The sequence below is a fragment of the Prinia subflava genome, chromosome 11 (assembly GCF_021018805.1).
Source record: "Prinia subflava isolate CZ2003 ecotype Zambia chromosome 11, Cam_Psub_1.2, whole genome shotgun sequence".
Taxonomy (NCBI): Eukaryota; Metazoa; Chordata; class Aves; order Passeriformes; family Cisticolidae; genus Prinia; species Prinia subflava.
Window position 1 is genome coordinate 21,723,080 of NC_086257.1, and position 16,011 is coordinate 21,739,090.

A 16,011-nucleotide genomic window follows, 5' to 3' on the forward strand; every position below is an offset into this window, starting at 1 on the left:
TTTAAACTCCAAAAGCTAAGCCTGCCCTGTGCTGCCCATGACATGCTGCAGGAAGCAGACACAGGGCTCTGACAGGAGCAGGACACCTGTTCAGGAGTGTGGCAGGGAGGAGATGGACAGAGCAGCTCACAGGGCACAGCAGGGCCTGACTGTCGTGATATAACGTGATATAATGTCCACAGCACAGCCTGGGCCTATTGCAAAGCGCTGCTCGTGTTTACATCCCAGTGCAGCCACCTCACTCTCCTTACCCTGCTTTTTTGGGAGATAATCTTGTTATTACCCCTTCCCTCATAACTAATATTAAAAAAAGTAAAGATTTGCTTTTTAGGAAGAGGAGACCAGCTCACTGTGTTTCCCTTTTCATTGCATTGCAGGGATGCTGTCGTAGTGCCCTGGGGTATTGTCACTGTCATTCAACAGCCCCAAATGGTGAAAGAGCTTCTGAATTGGCAACACATCACCTGAAATACTGATGTCAGAGTATGTGAGTTAGTCCAGCCTAACCACTGTAACTGGTGCTTAGCATGCTTAAGGATTTCCCCAGTTTCACAGGACAGAGATTATCAAATATTCCCATTCCAAGTTCTCACTGAACTGCAGTGGGAATGGAGAAGTCTTGGGCCAGGAGAAGCTGGGACATGTTCAAAAACTTGGGTTGCTTGGTCTCTGCTTCATTCCCAGTCATTCTGTTATTCAGCACAAGCAAAGAACTGTCAAATTCTGTTCTTTACCTACAGAAATGCTGTGATTTTCCATTGTCTGCATAGCTGAGATGCCTGACACATGAATTAGCACAAATTCCTGATGTGGATAGAGGTCTGTAGTGAGATGCTGATTTCAGAAACTGAGACAGGACAGCCACCCCTGGTGTCAGAAAACTGTAAAGCCAACTTGGAGATCCTTTCTGTTTGGGAACAGAAGCATGGCCTCCTTTTCTGCAGAGAAAGATGGTTGATCACAATGGTTTTGTGCATTTCTAGCTGTTGTAAATGTTTCCCAGCATGGTACCTCTCATGGGCAAGAGGATTTTCCTGAAACTTTAAGTTTTTCTTCTCATCTTACCCTGTTGACTCCTTGCAACACCTCATTCCTTTGTTTAGTTTCACATGGAGTCAAGCCTGTCCTCAGGCTGGTGTCTGCTCAGCTGCTTGCAAAGGAATGGTTGGTTTTGTTTACCAGCTTTATCATTCCCCACTAAAATCACTCCAGTTTGCATATGTCTTTAGTGTGTACAGACCCGTGGATGGTCCCTTGTACTTAAGGAAGTATAAATTATATTGCACCAGGTGCAGACAAAGGTGAGCAGGAAATGATGAGGGAAATGGAGAGTTTGGCCCATGAGGGAAGAAGGGCTTGGCTGGTCTAGCCTGCAAAAGGGAAGACCCCATAGACTGAAAAGGATTATCAGGGCTAAAGAGATTTGGCATAAATGGCCATGAGTGGTTAAGACAGAAATTATGATGTTAACCATTGAGGAAATCAGACTTTAGGACAGACAGACAGACAAAAAAAAAAAAAAAAGTATACTGGAGTCTGAGGTATATCTAAGGTGTGTCCAATGATTGCGTTGTAATGCTGTATGATGGTGTTGCCCAGAAGATGATTGTGACTTCTTCTCTTGTGTCTCCTGTTGCCCAAAAATGATCAGGAGTGTCCGTCCTCCCTTTTTCTTACTGAGCTGTGCAACATCCAGCTGACAGCAGGGCTCTGCTCAGCCCCGGCACTATTGAGGACCAGCATGGACAAAACGGGTGGGAAAACAAAGGGCTTTTCTTCAGGTACTCCTGTAATCTGATCTCTGCGATGACTCAGCCTCTTCTAACAACAGCTGTCTCACAAACCATGCAGTGGTGGGAGAGCAGCTGCTGCCACTTCCTGATTTCTTCCTTGGGAGAGATCTAAGCTGGGACATGATCAGAGCGTTTAAATGGACTTGTCAGTCCCAGGAACGGCAGACTTTGGGAGAGGGTACAGAGGAATAAAGGCACCAGGAAAGAGCCCACAAGCCACTTATGCAGAGCTGCTGCTATCGAACTGATGAAGACAGAAACTTGTGACAGAAAACTGCACGGAAAGTTCCTGTTAAGGAAAGGAGGGAGGTTTTGTTTACATGTCATGGCTCACCTACCTCACAAACCCTGAAAGTGCTGTAAAAACTGAGAAGTGTAAAAGGGATCCTCAGGTGTACCCATGGAAAAGACAGGTATGTTCTTTGTTTAAAATAATGCCTTTCTACAGCAGGAAACCACAGCCAGGGAAAGCAGGATTGTAACTGTAACTGTGCATGTACATCGAGGTACATTGGTTTGTATAATTTTTGTATATCTAAGGAATACAGATGTGACAACACATTAATGCCAAATTTTAAACTGTGCCTCAGCTTTTTGTGGTTGTAAGTGCTGTGCTGTTGAACACTTGTGTCATGGCTCTGATGTATGGTTGGATGGAGGCAATGGTGGCAAATTCTCAGTGCATCTGCCATTATGAAAAATTATAAGCAAGAGTAAACGTTACTAAATCTAATTCTGTTTGCTGATCTCCTGAAAGATGACCAGAACTGCCAGGATCCACATGAAGAGGACAACCCAAAGAGTTCTCCATTTGGCTTTGTTATAAAACAGTTCCAAGGAAAGAAGTGTGCTCCCGAAGAAAGGAAAGAGCAGCCTTCAGCCATCAAACAGTTCTTCAAAGGCTTTGACTTTGGGAAATCTGAAGGCAAGGACAGCAGGGAAATTGAAGAAACAGAAATAAACAATGCTGGAGCTGATGATCAGAGTGAAAAGCAAGATCTCCCTGTAGAAGGTAAACCTCTATTTGCTGCCTACAATTTGTCCTCTAGCCAGGTTTTACTTCTGACTGGAACATTATCAAGGATGTACCTCGGATCTGATAGGTGCTAAGCAAGGAGTTAGAGCCACATTGCTGAGGAAGGGTAAAGCTTTTGGGTGATTTCTCTCTTGGTCTGCAATGTGAGAGTCAGTGCTGAAGGCAGCTTGTTAGTTCCAGAACTTATTTGGTTTTAGAGCCAAGCTTTGAGCAGTAGCTTGGCTTGTTGTGTTTAAGAGGGGTCTCTGTCCTGCTGTCCTGCTAAAGCAGTCTGAAGACAGCAGGAGCAGATGTTTCCCATCACTTGGCACTGGGCAGGGGGAGGGGAAGGGAATGGGAATCCCTCATGGATGTTATTTTGCACGCACAAGGATACTCTTTACATCCACTCCAGAGAAAATGGAACTATATTTCAAAAGGAGATGGAGGGTGAAGCTTAGAACCCCATCCTTTGTCCTAAAGGGTCTGGGTCAGTTTGGGGAAATGATAAGAGGCCAGCTGCTGAGAGTGGATTGCTATTTTCTATAATTTTTTGCTTTGCAAAGCCCACTAAAGCAGGAGTTACCTTACACAGGTGTTGTATGAAAATGCAGCAGGAGCTTTGTACTGATTTGATCTATAATGATCTTATCAGTGAGGTCGTTGGTCCACATTGATGGAAAACAGACCCTGCTTTATTGACAGATTTCATTCATTTCCTAAAGTCTTCACCTAGCAGCCTCAGGCAGGTTTTACACCTTGTGTTTATTAGCAGAGGTAACCAGGGCCCTATTTCTTTGTTGCTCAGATGGACTTTCACATCTTGCTTCTGAAGCAGAGTCACCATCTGGTGAGCAGAGATTTAACCAGTTCATGGAGAAACTGGGAAGGAAACCCAACAGCAAGAATCTGGACCTAAATAATTGTGCACTAAGTGCAGCAGATGTAACAGAGCTGGGTAAATGCACATTTTATTCAACTAATTCATGTATTTCTTTAATTTTTATTTGCCTGTTCTATTATTCTCTTCCCTTTCTTTTATATTAACATTTCATCTACTAGTCCCAGGTCCCTGAGGGATATTCATTAATAGATTATATAAATTATATAATGGATATATAAATATTGAAGTCATCCGTGTCTGTGAAGCAGATGAATGTCCTTAGATTCAAGATACAGATAAGAAAAGTGAGGTACAAATTGTCATGGCTTTATAATTCTGTATTAGTTGTAGAAAACATCTCAATATTAAGGATGTATTGGTATCCAGGGTATGTAGAAACATGCACACAGAAAAGCTTTTTCTTTTCTTTCCTTACAGCTTCTTTGCTGCCCTTTCTCCCAGAGCTGGAAGAGATCAGCCTGTCCTGGAATGGTTGTGTTGGAGGGACTTTGAAAGCCCTCACTGCCCATCTCCATCACGTGAACCTGTTAAAAGTCCTCCGACTTAACAACTGCAGGCTGACAGCTGAGGATGTCATCTCCTTAGGTACAGGATTTCATTTACATTTACTTCCAGACAGCTGGGGCTAATGTAATCCACCTCATCTCTTCCTACATCCTCCTCCTCCTGCTTCCACACTGGACAGAGCAAACTCCTGTTGTGCAGCAGTGGAAACTTGGGCTTATGGGTGACCTTACACCTTTAGGTAGCTCTGCAGAGTTCGTTCTCAGGGTGTGAAGCTTTCACTCTCAGAAGGGAAGAGAATCCAGTCCTATTTGCAGGAAAGAATATTTTTAATTTGGATTACTATTTTTTGCCTAGAAGCAGAGTCAGTCACAATAGGGTCAGTTTAGGTCTTGGAGCTGCAGTACAGGTGAGTGGTCATCATTAAAACCCCAATGGTCTTTTGGGAGAAGACTTAAAACCAGAAGTGCTGCCTCAGAGGTTTATGACTTGATGTTTTTCAAGTTTGGGAGAAGCTTATTCCTCTGCTTACTTCTTTGTTTGGAGTGCCTGCACCCTGTTTTCTACAAAGCATGAGATGTAAAGGTTTTTTAGGTGCTGTTGCACACTCAGGTTCTGGCATGGAGTCACCTCTGGGCCTGGAGTTTACCCTGGAGTGGATCTATGGTTTGTATTTAAAAGAAGGGCAAACACAATCAATTAGGAATTACAAAAGTTACTGCTTATTTTGTAAGTTCTAAAATGGGTCTGAATTTTAAAGCTGGGGTTTGTTTATGTCTTTCATATCCAAGCCTTTTCCAGGAAAGGTAGATCAAAAGTGAGTCATGCAATGTCTTGGGGAGGAAATAAGCATCTCTGCAAAAGCTGGTGAAAATAACTGCTCTGGTTTTCATGAGTGTGAAATCTGTATTTAACTTTCTAATATTTTTTCAAATTTATTTTGCTCTTTTTCAAACCCTTCTCATAGATTTGGGGTTTGTTGTTTGGGTTTTTTTTTCCTGTCTGAGTTTTGTTGGTTATTTTTCCAATTGATTTATTCTGGCAGGTTCTTCAGTGTTGTTTCCTTCCCAGTTCAGTTTAGCTTCTTCTGGGACAGACACAGAATTGATCACAGAACTTGAATTTCCAGTCAAAATGTGATGCCCTTGACACGTGGTATAGCAACAGTCAGTTTGCATTGATTTTGTCTGTGATTTTGAAAACAACTTGTGTATTTAGACCAGTCCTGGCTGTGTGACCTTGTCCATATCTCTCTGCAGAAATGTGGGCTCAGCACATCCTGCTTAGAATCAATGTCTGAAATATAACCATAACATGAACTTATTCTGTGTGGTTTCTCAGAGCTGTGAGAGGTGATAGGAAACCATTCCTGCAGTTATATTCCTTTCTTTATCTTCTGGGAGGAAGATGTGTCTGGAAATCTGTAGTCCTCATGTCAAACAGAAACAGGCTATGCTGCACTTCTCAACTGTAGAGCATTTCTCAGTATTCAACACTGAGACAATAGATTAAAATAAATGAAAAAAAAAATTAAGATGTATCCTTTCCTCTCAAAGCTGGATACTCACTTATGGAAATAATTATTTTTCTATTATAAATCTCTTGTGAAAAATTAATTATGAAAAATCACACAGACATGAAAGGATGTTGCTGTTAAAATACAATTCTCAATTATTAGACTTTAGATCAAAAATTGTGTATGATACTTTGAAATTGCATTTGCATATGGTCTGATTAATTGATCTTTTTTGGAAATGAGTTTATGCAAATATGCTCTGCGTCCCTCCTCTACAAAGGGGGTTAGGAAGTTGGATTTTACAGTGGGATGTTAGTATTTCAAATAAGCACTAACACAGTTCACACTGGCAGGTGTTAAGCCTCAGAAAGGCTGATTTTTTTCTGAATATAGTAAAAGTCAGTTCTGTCTGCCTTGAAATCATGGGAAAGTTAGTTTGAGTCAAAACAAAGCTCATCTTGGTTTCTTATGAAGTGAGTCAGAAATTCCTGTCAGAAATGAAAATTTCATGTTTCAGAAATAGTTGTGAGAGGAATTCTTTCATTGCCTCCAAAATGACCTGTGGACACAGTGCAGAGGCTGTTGGAAATTTCCCAAATCAAACAAAGCAGAACTCTATAGGACAGTAAATTCAGACTTGTCACTTACATTGATTTCCCTCTAGACTGAACTTTCTGGTCCCAGCACAGGCCAAACAGCCAGATGAAGGTTTGGGAACCTGAATAAGTTTCAGGTTTGTTTGCACTGTGACAATGACTTGTGATCTATGTTGCTCCTTAGACAATGTGAGATTTTATACAACATTGCTGCAGAAGCAATAATTCATTTCTTTAACAATTTTCCTGGCAAGACATTCATCATAAAGTATTTGAGTATTAAGTAGCTGACCTTCCTCTTTAATATATTCCAAACCTGTATTTTTGTTTGCACTGAAATTGATACATGGAATGAATCATTCTAGACTTCTGTTGCAGGAGAGGCATTTGAAATTGTTTCTCAGCTCGAAGAACTGGATTTATCATGGAACAGTAACATAGGTGGAAAACTATCACTGCTGACAAAAAAACTTCAGGAAAGATGCAAATTAAAGTGTCTGAAAATTACGGACTGTAACCTGACAGCAAAGGATGGAGAATCCCTTGGTATGTGTACATCGAGCTGGATTGAGACTGGCTTCACAAAAATTTATTTGACTTAGATAATGGCTGTATTTAACTCAATATTAGTCAAAAATTAATTTATTTCAAGCTTTGCATTGTAACAGTATTTATAATGTGAGGATTTAAAGCACTTCCTTCCAAAGGAGAAAGTTTTTCTGTCTAATCATATGAGGGAGGGTTGAGGAGACCTAAACCACAGCCTGGCTGCCTCAGTGGCCCAGGGTTTCTGGATCCTTTGAGACCTTCAGCAAAAAATGTGTGCCAGCATTTCCAACCCTAAGTGCTTAAAATTAAGCAGCTGAATATGTAATTAGCTGTGGGATTGGAAAGAAGGTCTGAGGATTGGGAATTTAGGCTCATTGGCAACCACTGACCACCCTTCCCTTCTGTTCTCTCACCATAGCAGCTTAATCCTGTGTGGGATTTTTATCTCATTGTGTGTTTTAAAAGGTGTTTGTTCAGTAAAGAGAATTCCCATGGCTCTCGTCTCCACTGCAGGAGGAGCCCCATATGTAACAGATATTCCCATATATTTTCATTAGAAAATTTTCTTTCTCTTTGTATCTCTGCTTTTTATTGCTCTGTATTTTTCTAACAGTCGTTATATTTTTTCACCTTTATTTGTATAAATGTTTTTCAGAGATTTTCATGATTCCTCTCCAGTCTTTATTTTACTGTGTTGTTTAGGTAGAACAGGAACTTAGCAAGTCTAAACCACACTGACAGGCAAACCCAGGTCACGTCTTCCTGTTTATCATGGTGCTGTATTTTCTATAGTTCCTCTGTATTTATTCTAGACAATTACCAGTTCCAATTTTCTTCTGGTTTTTTTTCCCCAGCTGAAATTCTAGATGTGATCCCAAACCTCGAAGTATTAGATCTCTCTATCAACAAAAACATTGGCTGCAGCATGAAGGTTATTGCTCAAGATCTGAAAAATGTGCCAGGCTTGAAAGAGTTAAATTTGCACATGTGTGGATTAAAGCAAGACAGCCTCCAGAGCTTAGGTTAGACTTAATGTTCAGAAAACTTTTTCTGAATAAATTGTACATCTGAAAACCATTTAAGAAAGGCAATGAGGTGGGATTTTGCTGATGGTTTGGCAGTAGTAATGGGCAATCATTATTTGCTGTTTGAAGATTGGTAAAAGACTACAGGGCCTTTCAGCAGGAGCTGAATTTATCTGCTCTGAGCTCAAGCTTGTGAAAGTCAGTGGGGAGAGTCACCCTCCACAACATTTATCTGAGACACAGCTCAGGGCTGTGGCTCCCTGGACATGCTTCCCCTTTCCCCAGACAGAACATAGACAAGGACACAGACAGGCCAGCTAACTCTTAACAAGCTAATCCTGCTTTCCAAAGGAAACCCAAATTCACCATTATCACTTACAGAGTGTCCAGTGAAGCCACATGAAATGGGTTCATTATCTGTGTCTCTCCCTAGTGGATGTGACAAAACAACTGGCATCAATTAGCACATCCAGCTGTAATTTCTGCAAAAGGCTGAGGATTGACTGGATGTAGGGGATGAGCTGGCCTCACCTTCACCTGCTCTCCCAGAGAAGAATGGAGCTGCATGGACAGGGAGGCTTTGCTGCATTACTGGGTGTCTGCTGTGATTATGCACTGAAGCTTAGCCCAGGAGCTTTGCCTGCAATACCTTGTGCAAACTTTGACGTTGAGGTAAATTGGTGCCAAAGCCGTGAGTTGGGCTGTTGTGGCAGCCAGTGACCAGCTTGTTCCCTTTTCCATTTCAGACACTGCTCTACAGCACCTTGCAGAGCTAAGGAAATTAGACATCTCCTGTAACAGAGAGATTGGTGGTGGCTTTAAAGCCTCAACAGCTCATTTGGCCAGCTTGACAAATCTGGAAGTGCTGGATCTTCACCAGTGCTGTGTCACAGAAGAGGACATGACTGTTTTGTGTAAGGACATGTTGAGGAAACTTGTTAAGGATCTTGGTTTTGCCTTCTTAAAATATTCAAAGACATAAAAGGTTCTACCTGGTGGAAAAGCTGATCTCAGTACTTTTTTCATTAGGCAGCTCTGAAAATGCAGTGTGGGGAGAGCTTTCTTGGTCAATATGGAATGGTTTTTATTCTGAACAAGAGGAAATCTCAGAGTGTCTGTTCCCATGTGGAACTAAGAACCTGAATCTGCCGTGGTTCAGACCCACAATGGGAATGTGGGAACTGCCACCAAGCACTGCTTATTTTTGATAATCAATAATTTTGGAAATATCCAGGGATAGTTCCCCCAGTGGTATAAGTTGGATGGATTAATGGTGGGTATGTGCACAGAAATGTAACTGCCTAGAACTCCCTTGGTGAGCTGCACACCAAGCAGAGGGTGATTTTAGGAGATCTTGCATTGCTGCTACTGTGTACTTTCTCTAGCCTGAATTGATGCAACTATAAACACTATTACAAAGAAAAAGACATTTCCCAATCAATTTGTGAGACAGTTTTTTTTTTCTTTCTGTTATCATAACTTGGTTTTTACTCTTAACAACAACAAAAAAATCCCATGACACAAAGCCTATATTGCCCACTTCCTATTTTCCATGACAAAGAATATAGCTTGAAGAGTTGATGATGATGATGATGATGAAGCTTTAGGAAATATTCAGTAATAGTAATATCAATCACAATTTATTTTTAATTTATTTTATAATAGAGAATAATAACATTAAGACAAAGAAGTTTCGGTTAGCAATGAAGGCATTTGGAAATTCCCTCCTTCATGTAGAAAATTTCCAGGAAGCCATGTTCTGACAATTTTCTACATAGTATAGAATACTTTACTTCTGAAACAGTTTTACTGAAAATAACAAGGCTATTTATGGTCTAAAACATTACTCACCATGAACTTGAGTGTAAAACTTGGCCTTGACTTTTGGATTGATTTATAAAAAAAAAGAAATTATGTCAGGCAAATATATGACTACACATTTGTTATGGATCAGTGACTGTCTAATAAATATTTCATGTTTTGTAGCCCAGGTGATACCTTTACTCTCCAGTCTTCAGGAGCTGAATTTATCCTCGAATAAAAATATAGGAGCCTCATCAGAGCCTCTTCTGGGCAGGCTCAGGTTCTTACCAAAGCTGAGATCTGTGACCATCAGCAATTGTGGCTTAGGTGAAGAGTCCCTTTCATCACTAGGTAGGAGTGTTTCTTTAAAGTGTGCCCATTCTCTGTGTATCCCTGTGGGACAAAGCATTCCCTTCTCCTTTGGCTGAACACCAAGGATCGTGGTTACATTATACCTCAGGTCCCCAGTGAAAAAGCCTGTGATGAAACCAGTGCTTTGTGTGACCAGGGTGCAAGGGAAGAGAATTGTGTGACTTCCTCTACTGTACCTGAGGGGATGAAGTTCTCTTAGTCCTTTGTCTGATAGTGAGATTTTATATACACCCTAATTTTGGGGAAAAAAGAAAAACATGATGTTATGTTATGCTGTAATCTGGATGGTACACTTCACTCAGTAGGGTAAAATTTTGAGTGAGGGTTTTTCACCTCACTGCAGGTGAAAATTTCAGTAGAAACTTTCTGGGGTAGGGTTCAGCATGGGGCAATGGAGGAAATTACTGCAGTGGTGCAAAAGATACTGCAAAGCCGTGAAGAAAAGTCCAATCTAACACAGGATATGTGAATTCAGCCTCTTTTGCCTACTTATTGCAAATCTCTGTGGATTACTGGCCTTTGATAGGTGTTCCATATGGCACATGAAGTCTTAGTACAGAAGGATTTCTAAGTTACTGTGCCTGGTGCACTTATATTTCATACTGTTTACTAGTGACATTAAACCTGGAGTAAGACTTGACTGCCTCCAGCATAAGCAGTAGCAAGCTAAGCTGGTCAGAGGTCCTTGCAGAAAGAGTATTATGTTTATACCACTACAGTTATGTAAGAGTGACACCATGGAAATCAGAGCTGTCAAAAGATACAGAGCATCTCACCTTAAATAGTGAGTTCACAGCAAAAAAATTGTAGTTTTAAATTGATATAAAATGGTCTAAAAGCAAGCTGTTGAAATAAATTCATTCAGTGTGCCAAGGCCAAGACAATAATGTAAATAGAAAGACAAAACTCCCTCACTATAAAGTCCTGATAAATTCTACAGGCAGAGCCTTCTTATTTTCTTTTGTCTGACTTTTATTGGGATAAAAGAATTTATTCTAATCACAAGCCATCAGGCTGTTAGGATCCTACTTACAGGTGAATTGCAGGTGAGGTGTCTCTTGAGGCCATGTTGTTTTCTCTTAGTAAGCAGAAGTTGCTGGTCTTAATCTTTTCAGCTGAGGCTGCCCTTCACCTTCCTGAACTGGAGATTTTAGACCTTTCTTGGAATAAGTGCGTTGGTGGGAACCTAAAGCTGCTTTTGGGAGCACTAAAGCTTGCAACAGAGATTCAAGTGTTAAGACTGAGCAGCTGTAACCTGGTGGATGAAGATTTGGCACTTCTAAGTAAGTATAACATGGTATTTACCAGCACTCAAGGAACCAGGGCATTTAGACCACAATTCAGAAGGGGCTTGTTCCAGGGATGGAGCACGTTTTTGCATAAATCAAATGAAAACATGGAAAATGTGGGAGTATTTTTCCCACAAAAGGCTTTCATTTTTCTGTGTGTCCTGGACATGCCCAGTAGAAAAGCAGAAAAGGCTAAAATGCAAAAAAATCTTTAAGCACTTTTATGTATCAATTAAAAAAAAATTTAAAAAGGCATCATTTAGAAAATGTAGGGTTTGCATCTGTTTTTTATATCAAATATTTAAAGCTGCCTCTGAAGAGTTTTATTTTGCTTGGATGCTGTTTTACAGCACAGTACTATAGAGAAAATGTCTGTGCTGACAGCCAGGAATACAGGCACTACCAACTCCCAATCCATTAGGTGGGTTTCTGGAGTCAGACTGCTGGGGGAGAATTAAACCAGAAATGTTTTCACCCACCTCTTAGCAGCTGCCAAGAAATACTGGAACATATAAAGGAATAAATTCTAGAATTCTTTAAAAAACTTGCTAATTTTATACTCTCCCTTCTGATTCTGTGGGCCTGACTCAAGGGTTTGAGTGTCTGACATTGGCATTACCTGTGTGACAACTGTAAGGCCCTGGAATGTCAAATCTGGAGAGGTGAAGCCTGAATACTTTTGAGTTTAAAAACAAACCATCACCCCTGATGGGTGTCTCCTTTGCCAGTCATATGTTGAGGATCCCTTTAGGGTATATTTGGCCCTCCCACAGTGAGAGGTGGCTGTTGTCATGCAGCCTCACCTAGTTTTGCTTTCCTCTTTCTAAATCTCCTTGTAAAGCCTGTCTGCCTCTTACAATTGAAGAAACCTCCTTCCAGCTGACTCCAAGGTTTTCAGGTTGCCACACACTCTTAATACTTTGTTCCTTTTGAACTGCCTGTGCTTTAAGTGTTGTGAACTCCTTCAGCTGTTATAGAACTGTCTTTCTGAGATCAGCAGCAAGTGGTTTTATGTTACTGAGGAGTTAAATCTTGCTCTTTGACTGCTGAAATAAGGTATTAAAATACCATTCTCTTTTCTGAGAAGCTTTTAAAGCAATTACCAGGATTTATTAGTTGTGTTTGTGTCTGTCATCTCTTGCAGCATCCCTGAGGCAAGATGGCCATTTAGCCAGATTGCAGAAGCTGGATTTGAGTTATAATAACAACATCTCTGACGAAGGCTGGGCTGTTTTCTGCCAAGGTTTAGGAGCATTCAAGGAACTCTCAGAGCTGGATGTGAGCCTCCGGCCATCGTCCTGCCGGGACTGCGTGCCGTGGTTCAGGGAGTTGTTGGCAGCACTGACACAGCTGCCAGCCTTGGCAGAGCTGGGCATGCAAAGATGGGCCCTCTCAGAGTCCCAGAGGAAGCAAATGGAAGGCTTTAATCAAGACAACAAGAGAAATATTCGTTTTGACTGTTGATGAAGGTTGGAGGTGTCTGGCAGGCCTTTTGGGAGCAGCACATGAACCAGGCATTATGTGTCTCTGACTTAGAAGACTGCAGTTTTTAATAATCTCTTGAATTAGAGAAAATCGTTATTTGACCTTCTGCACCATAGATCATTCCATTTAATAACATTCTTTCAGATTCTCTGGACCACCTTTACACTATTTAATCTTCATGTTGAGGATACTGCCAAGGCCACTGCCCACAGAGCAGTGCTGGGGTCAGAGGGACACACTGCAGGTTTGGCCATGGAGGGAAGGGCTGGGGTTTGTGTTAGTGCAGGTGGGTGGGCAGTGGAAAATACCTCTAACTTGAAAATACTTGAAACTTCCATGTTTTAAATTTTAGTTTCTTCTCCCTCCAAACTTTTGCCTCTTTGTGAATTAATTAAATCGTAACTGGAAGATTTGGCATCCATCTCAACAACTCAACATTAGATTAGTCCAGGAAGGAGAATACAGAAGGAGCTGGCCTGCCTCTGCTCTGGCCTTTGGTGCCATGTCATAGTGTAGATGAATCCTGTACAGAGAATCAGCATAAAATCAAGGTAAGAAACACTTAATTGGTGTCTTTGAAAGTCTCAGAGGCAAGGAAAAAACTATGGTACATTAAATCAGAGATGTGTCCAGCTACTTTAGCAAGAATTTTTGATACAGAGCAATTAATAAGTGCCAAATTCTGGCACAGTTACTTGTGTCATGGAGCATGTTAACCCACACGTGAGCTCCAGGACTGCAGTGGGATTATTCATTGGTAAGGTATTTTAGGAAGTAAAGGTATTAGATCTGCCCACTGAGTGAGGAGTCTTAGAGAAATCCTGAGGCAGCTTGAGGGATAAAGTACTGCTCAATTAGCTCTGAGCATCTCTACATGCTGCAGCAATCTCCTGGAGGAGAGGCACAACAGGATCATTCAGTGGCAATTTCCTACCTTGCTAAGGTTCCCCTCAGCAAGTTCTCTCCTGCAGATGCTGATCAATATTCAGCTTTCAGTCCATACAACCCTTCCAACATCAGCTTTTGCCTGTTCAGAGCTATAACCAGCAGCTGACTGTGCTGTGCTGATACCTATTGATCATTTAATCCATGATTTCATGTAAGAGTCACCCTGGACTTCCTGGTTCCACTTTCAGCTACACTTGCAAAGTGCACTTGGCTCCCCCAGCTTGGAGAAATGGGATTTCAACTGGAGTCTCTTGGTCAGGGGCAGCAGGGAATTGCTGAGTAGGATCTAAAACCTCTGAAGATAAAGCAAAGATCCCCCGCTTCATTTAGGGCTAAAAAGAGAGATTTTCAAGCAGTGACTTAAGCCAGGACAGTTGTTCTAATGAGGAAATACCATCATGTTTGTTTATCAGCATCACACCAACTTTTATCACTTGTCTTCATGTGATTTTCCTCCTCAAATCCACCTTTGAGCCAACTCTGAAGTTATCTTTTCTCTGGTCCATGAGAATTTCTCTGAATCCTTTCCCATTTGAACCTCTCTCTGCAGTTTAATGTCCATGTTCTGTTCAAATCTTCCTAGCTGAACTCAGCTTCAGTGTTGGGGTTTCTTGTTTTTTCATAGCTGGATTCCTCATTCTCAGCCCCAGAGCACAGGACACTGGCAAAATCTCCCCTGCTCCTGATCCCCCTGCTCAGTCCCTTGCCCTCTTACTATTCTGTCCTGCCAGTTGTGCCACTAAAAAGCTTTTGTTCCTCTTATCACCTCTACTAAATGTCTTGTCAATCTGCCAATCTGCACAGAAATCTCTCTTCCAATGATTTCCTCCTTGGCAGTTTATGATTCATCCTTTTCTCTGTTCTACTTTGCCTTCATTTAGGGTGAAAAAAATTTCATTAGACATTTCCAAACAATCAGAACAGCCTCAGTTACCCAGTGAAATGGAAAATCAGGACAGAGCCGTCCCACTTTGCTGCAGTCCCAGCTCTCTCCTGCCAATGAGCATATTAATGAGATTTCAGTACCAATCAAGAGCCAAACAGAAATGAGTTCCACGCCCTGGATGCAGATTCAGAGAGCACTACCTGCAGATGGAGGGAAGAGCTGGTTCAGAGACCCTGCCCTCATCACTGCCTCAGGATGCACCACCTTCCCTGAGGCCAGGGGAGGGAGAGCAGGACTGCAGTTCTGACCAGCCAGTTAAACTAAACAAAGGGTTCTGCTCCCACCCACTGCATTTTGTCCCTCACTGTGGCTGGCCCCAGTCCAGCTCCATGCTCTATATATACTGCAAATGAAACTCAGGGGCTTAAGGGGTAGCTGAGCAATACAGAAGAAAAACTAGACAAAGACATTGTGTGTGTGGGACAAACAGCTGCCTGCCTGTCAAGTGCTGTGGAAAGACAGAGTTGCACATAAATTTGGCTTGCAAGAATTGTAGCAATATTATGTTTGTCATGGTTCTTTTTAATAACAAAGGTGTTATGATGTGTCAGAACCAGAATCATGGTGGAAATTGCATCCTGCACATCCATGCTTTCAAATAAGCCTGTCCTACACCGACACATCCCAAACTGTCACCAAGCCATCTCGGACAGGAGCAGTACCACTGAGGAAGTGACAGCTTGCAGTCATCCAGAGTGCTGTAACTGCAGATTGCCAAAACATCAGTGAACAGTTTTGCAGAAGTGTGGAGATACCTTCAAACAGCTTTTGACACCTCTGTAAGACAGGATGGTGATGCAGGTCCTGGTAGAAATGTGTGTTCTGCCTGTCTGGAATCCTACTCTGTACTGCCAAACAAGGTACTGATCATTTCCACAGGTAAAGTCCATAAGCAAGGTTTATAAACTGTGATATTGTTGGGATCATTACTAAACACAGAGAAACAACATGAGTTTTGAAGCCTGAGCTTTGATATTACTCCTGTTGTGACAGTTCTGGCCTGATGCTGCACTTTGTACCTAAAGAGATTAAGAGTCCCTTCAGTCCTGCCTTTGGGAGCAGATGAAGTCCATGGAGTTTCCATCTTGCAGCAGAACAAGGTCTTGCCTCTTCTATTGCTCCTGCCTGCAATTTGCTTATGTCTTCTGGCAGACATTTAATTCCTTTATCTTGTCCCAACCATAATCTTTCTAATGACTCCAGGATAAAGTCTCTCCTTTGAAGAGATACTGAATTTATTTTCAGAAAGTCCAAGGCATTTAAAAT

General features: G+C 41.6%; 1 protein-coding gene across 1 annotated transcript; it reads left to right on the forward strand.

Annotated features, from left to right (window-relative positions):
• Window positions 1–727: 727 nt before the first annotated feature.
• Window positions 728–15,962, forward strand: LRRC31 (leucine rich repeat containing 31). The gene is made up of 10 exons (XM_063408301.1): window positions 728–2,206; window positions 2,551–2,805; window positions 3,617–3,766; window positions 4,130–4,297; window positions 6,707–6,874; window positions 7,732–7,899; window positions 8,649–8,816; window positions 9,889–10,056; window positions 11,193–11,360; window positions 12,511–15,962. The coding sequence occupies exons 1-10, from the start codon at window positions 2,194–2,196 to the stop codon at window positions 12,828–12,830; spliced, it is 1,746 nt and encodes a 581-aa protein (XP_063264371.1). The 5' UTR covers window positions 728–2,193; the 3' UTR covers window positions 12,831–15,962.
• Window positions 15,963–16,011: the final 49 nt, after the last annotated feature.

Bases quoted from the DNA above. Each gene is read 5' to 3' on its own strand.
- LRRC31 (XM_063408301.1), top strand. The intron at 7,900-8,648 runs GTTAGACTTAAT...TTTCCATTTCAG, and splicing joins AGACAGCCTCCAGAGCTTAG to ACACTGCTCTACAGCACCTT. The intron at 11,361-12,510 runs GTAAGTATAACA...CATCTCTTGCAG, and splicing joins TGAAGATTTGGCACTTCTAA to CATCCCTGAGGCAAGATGGC.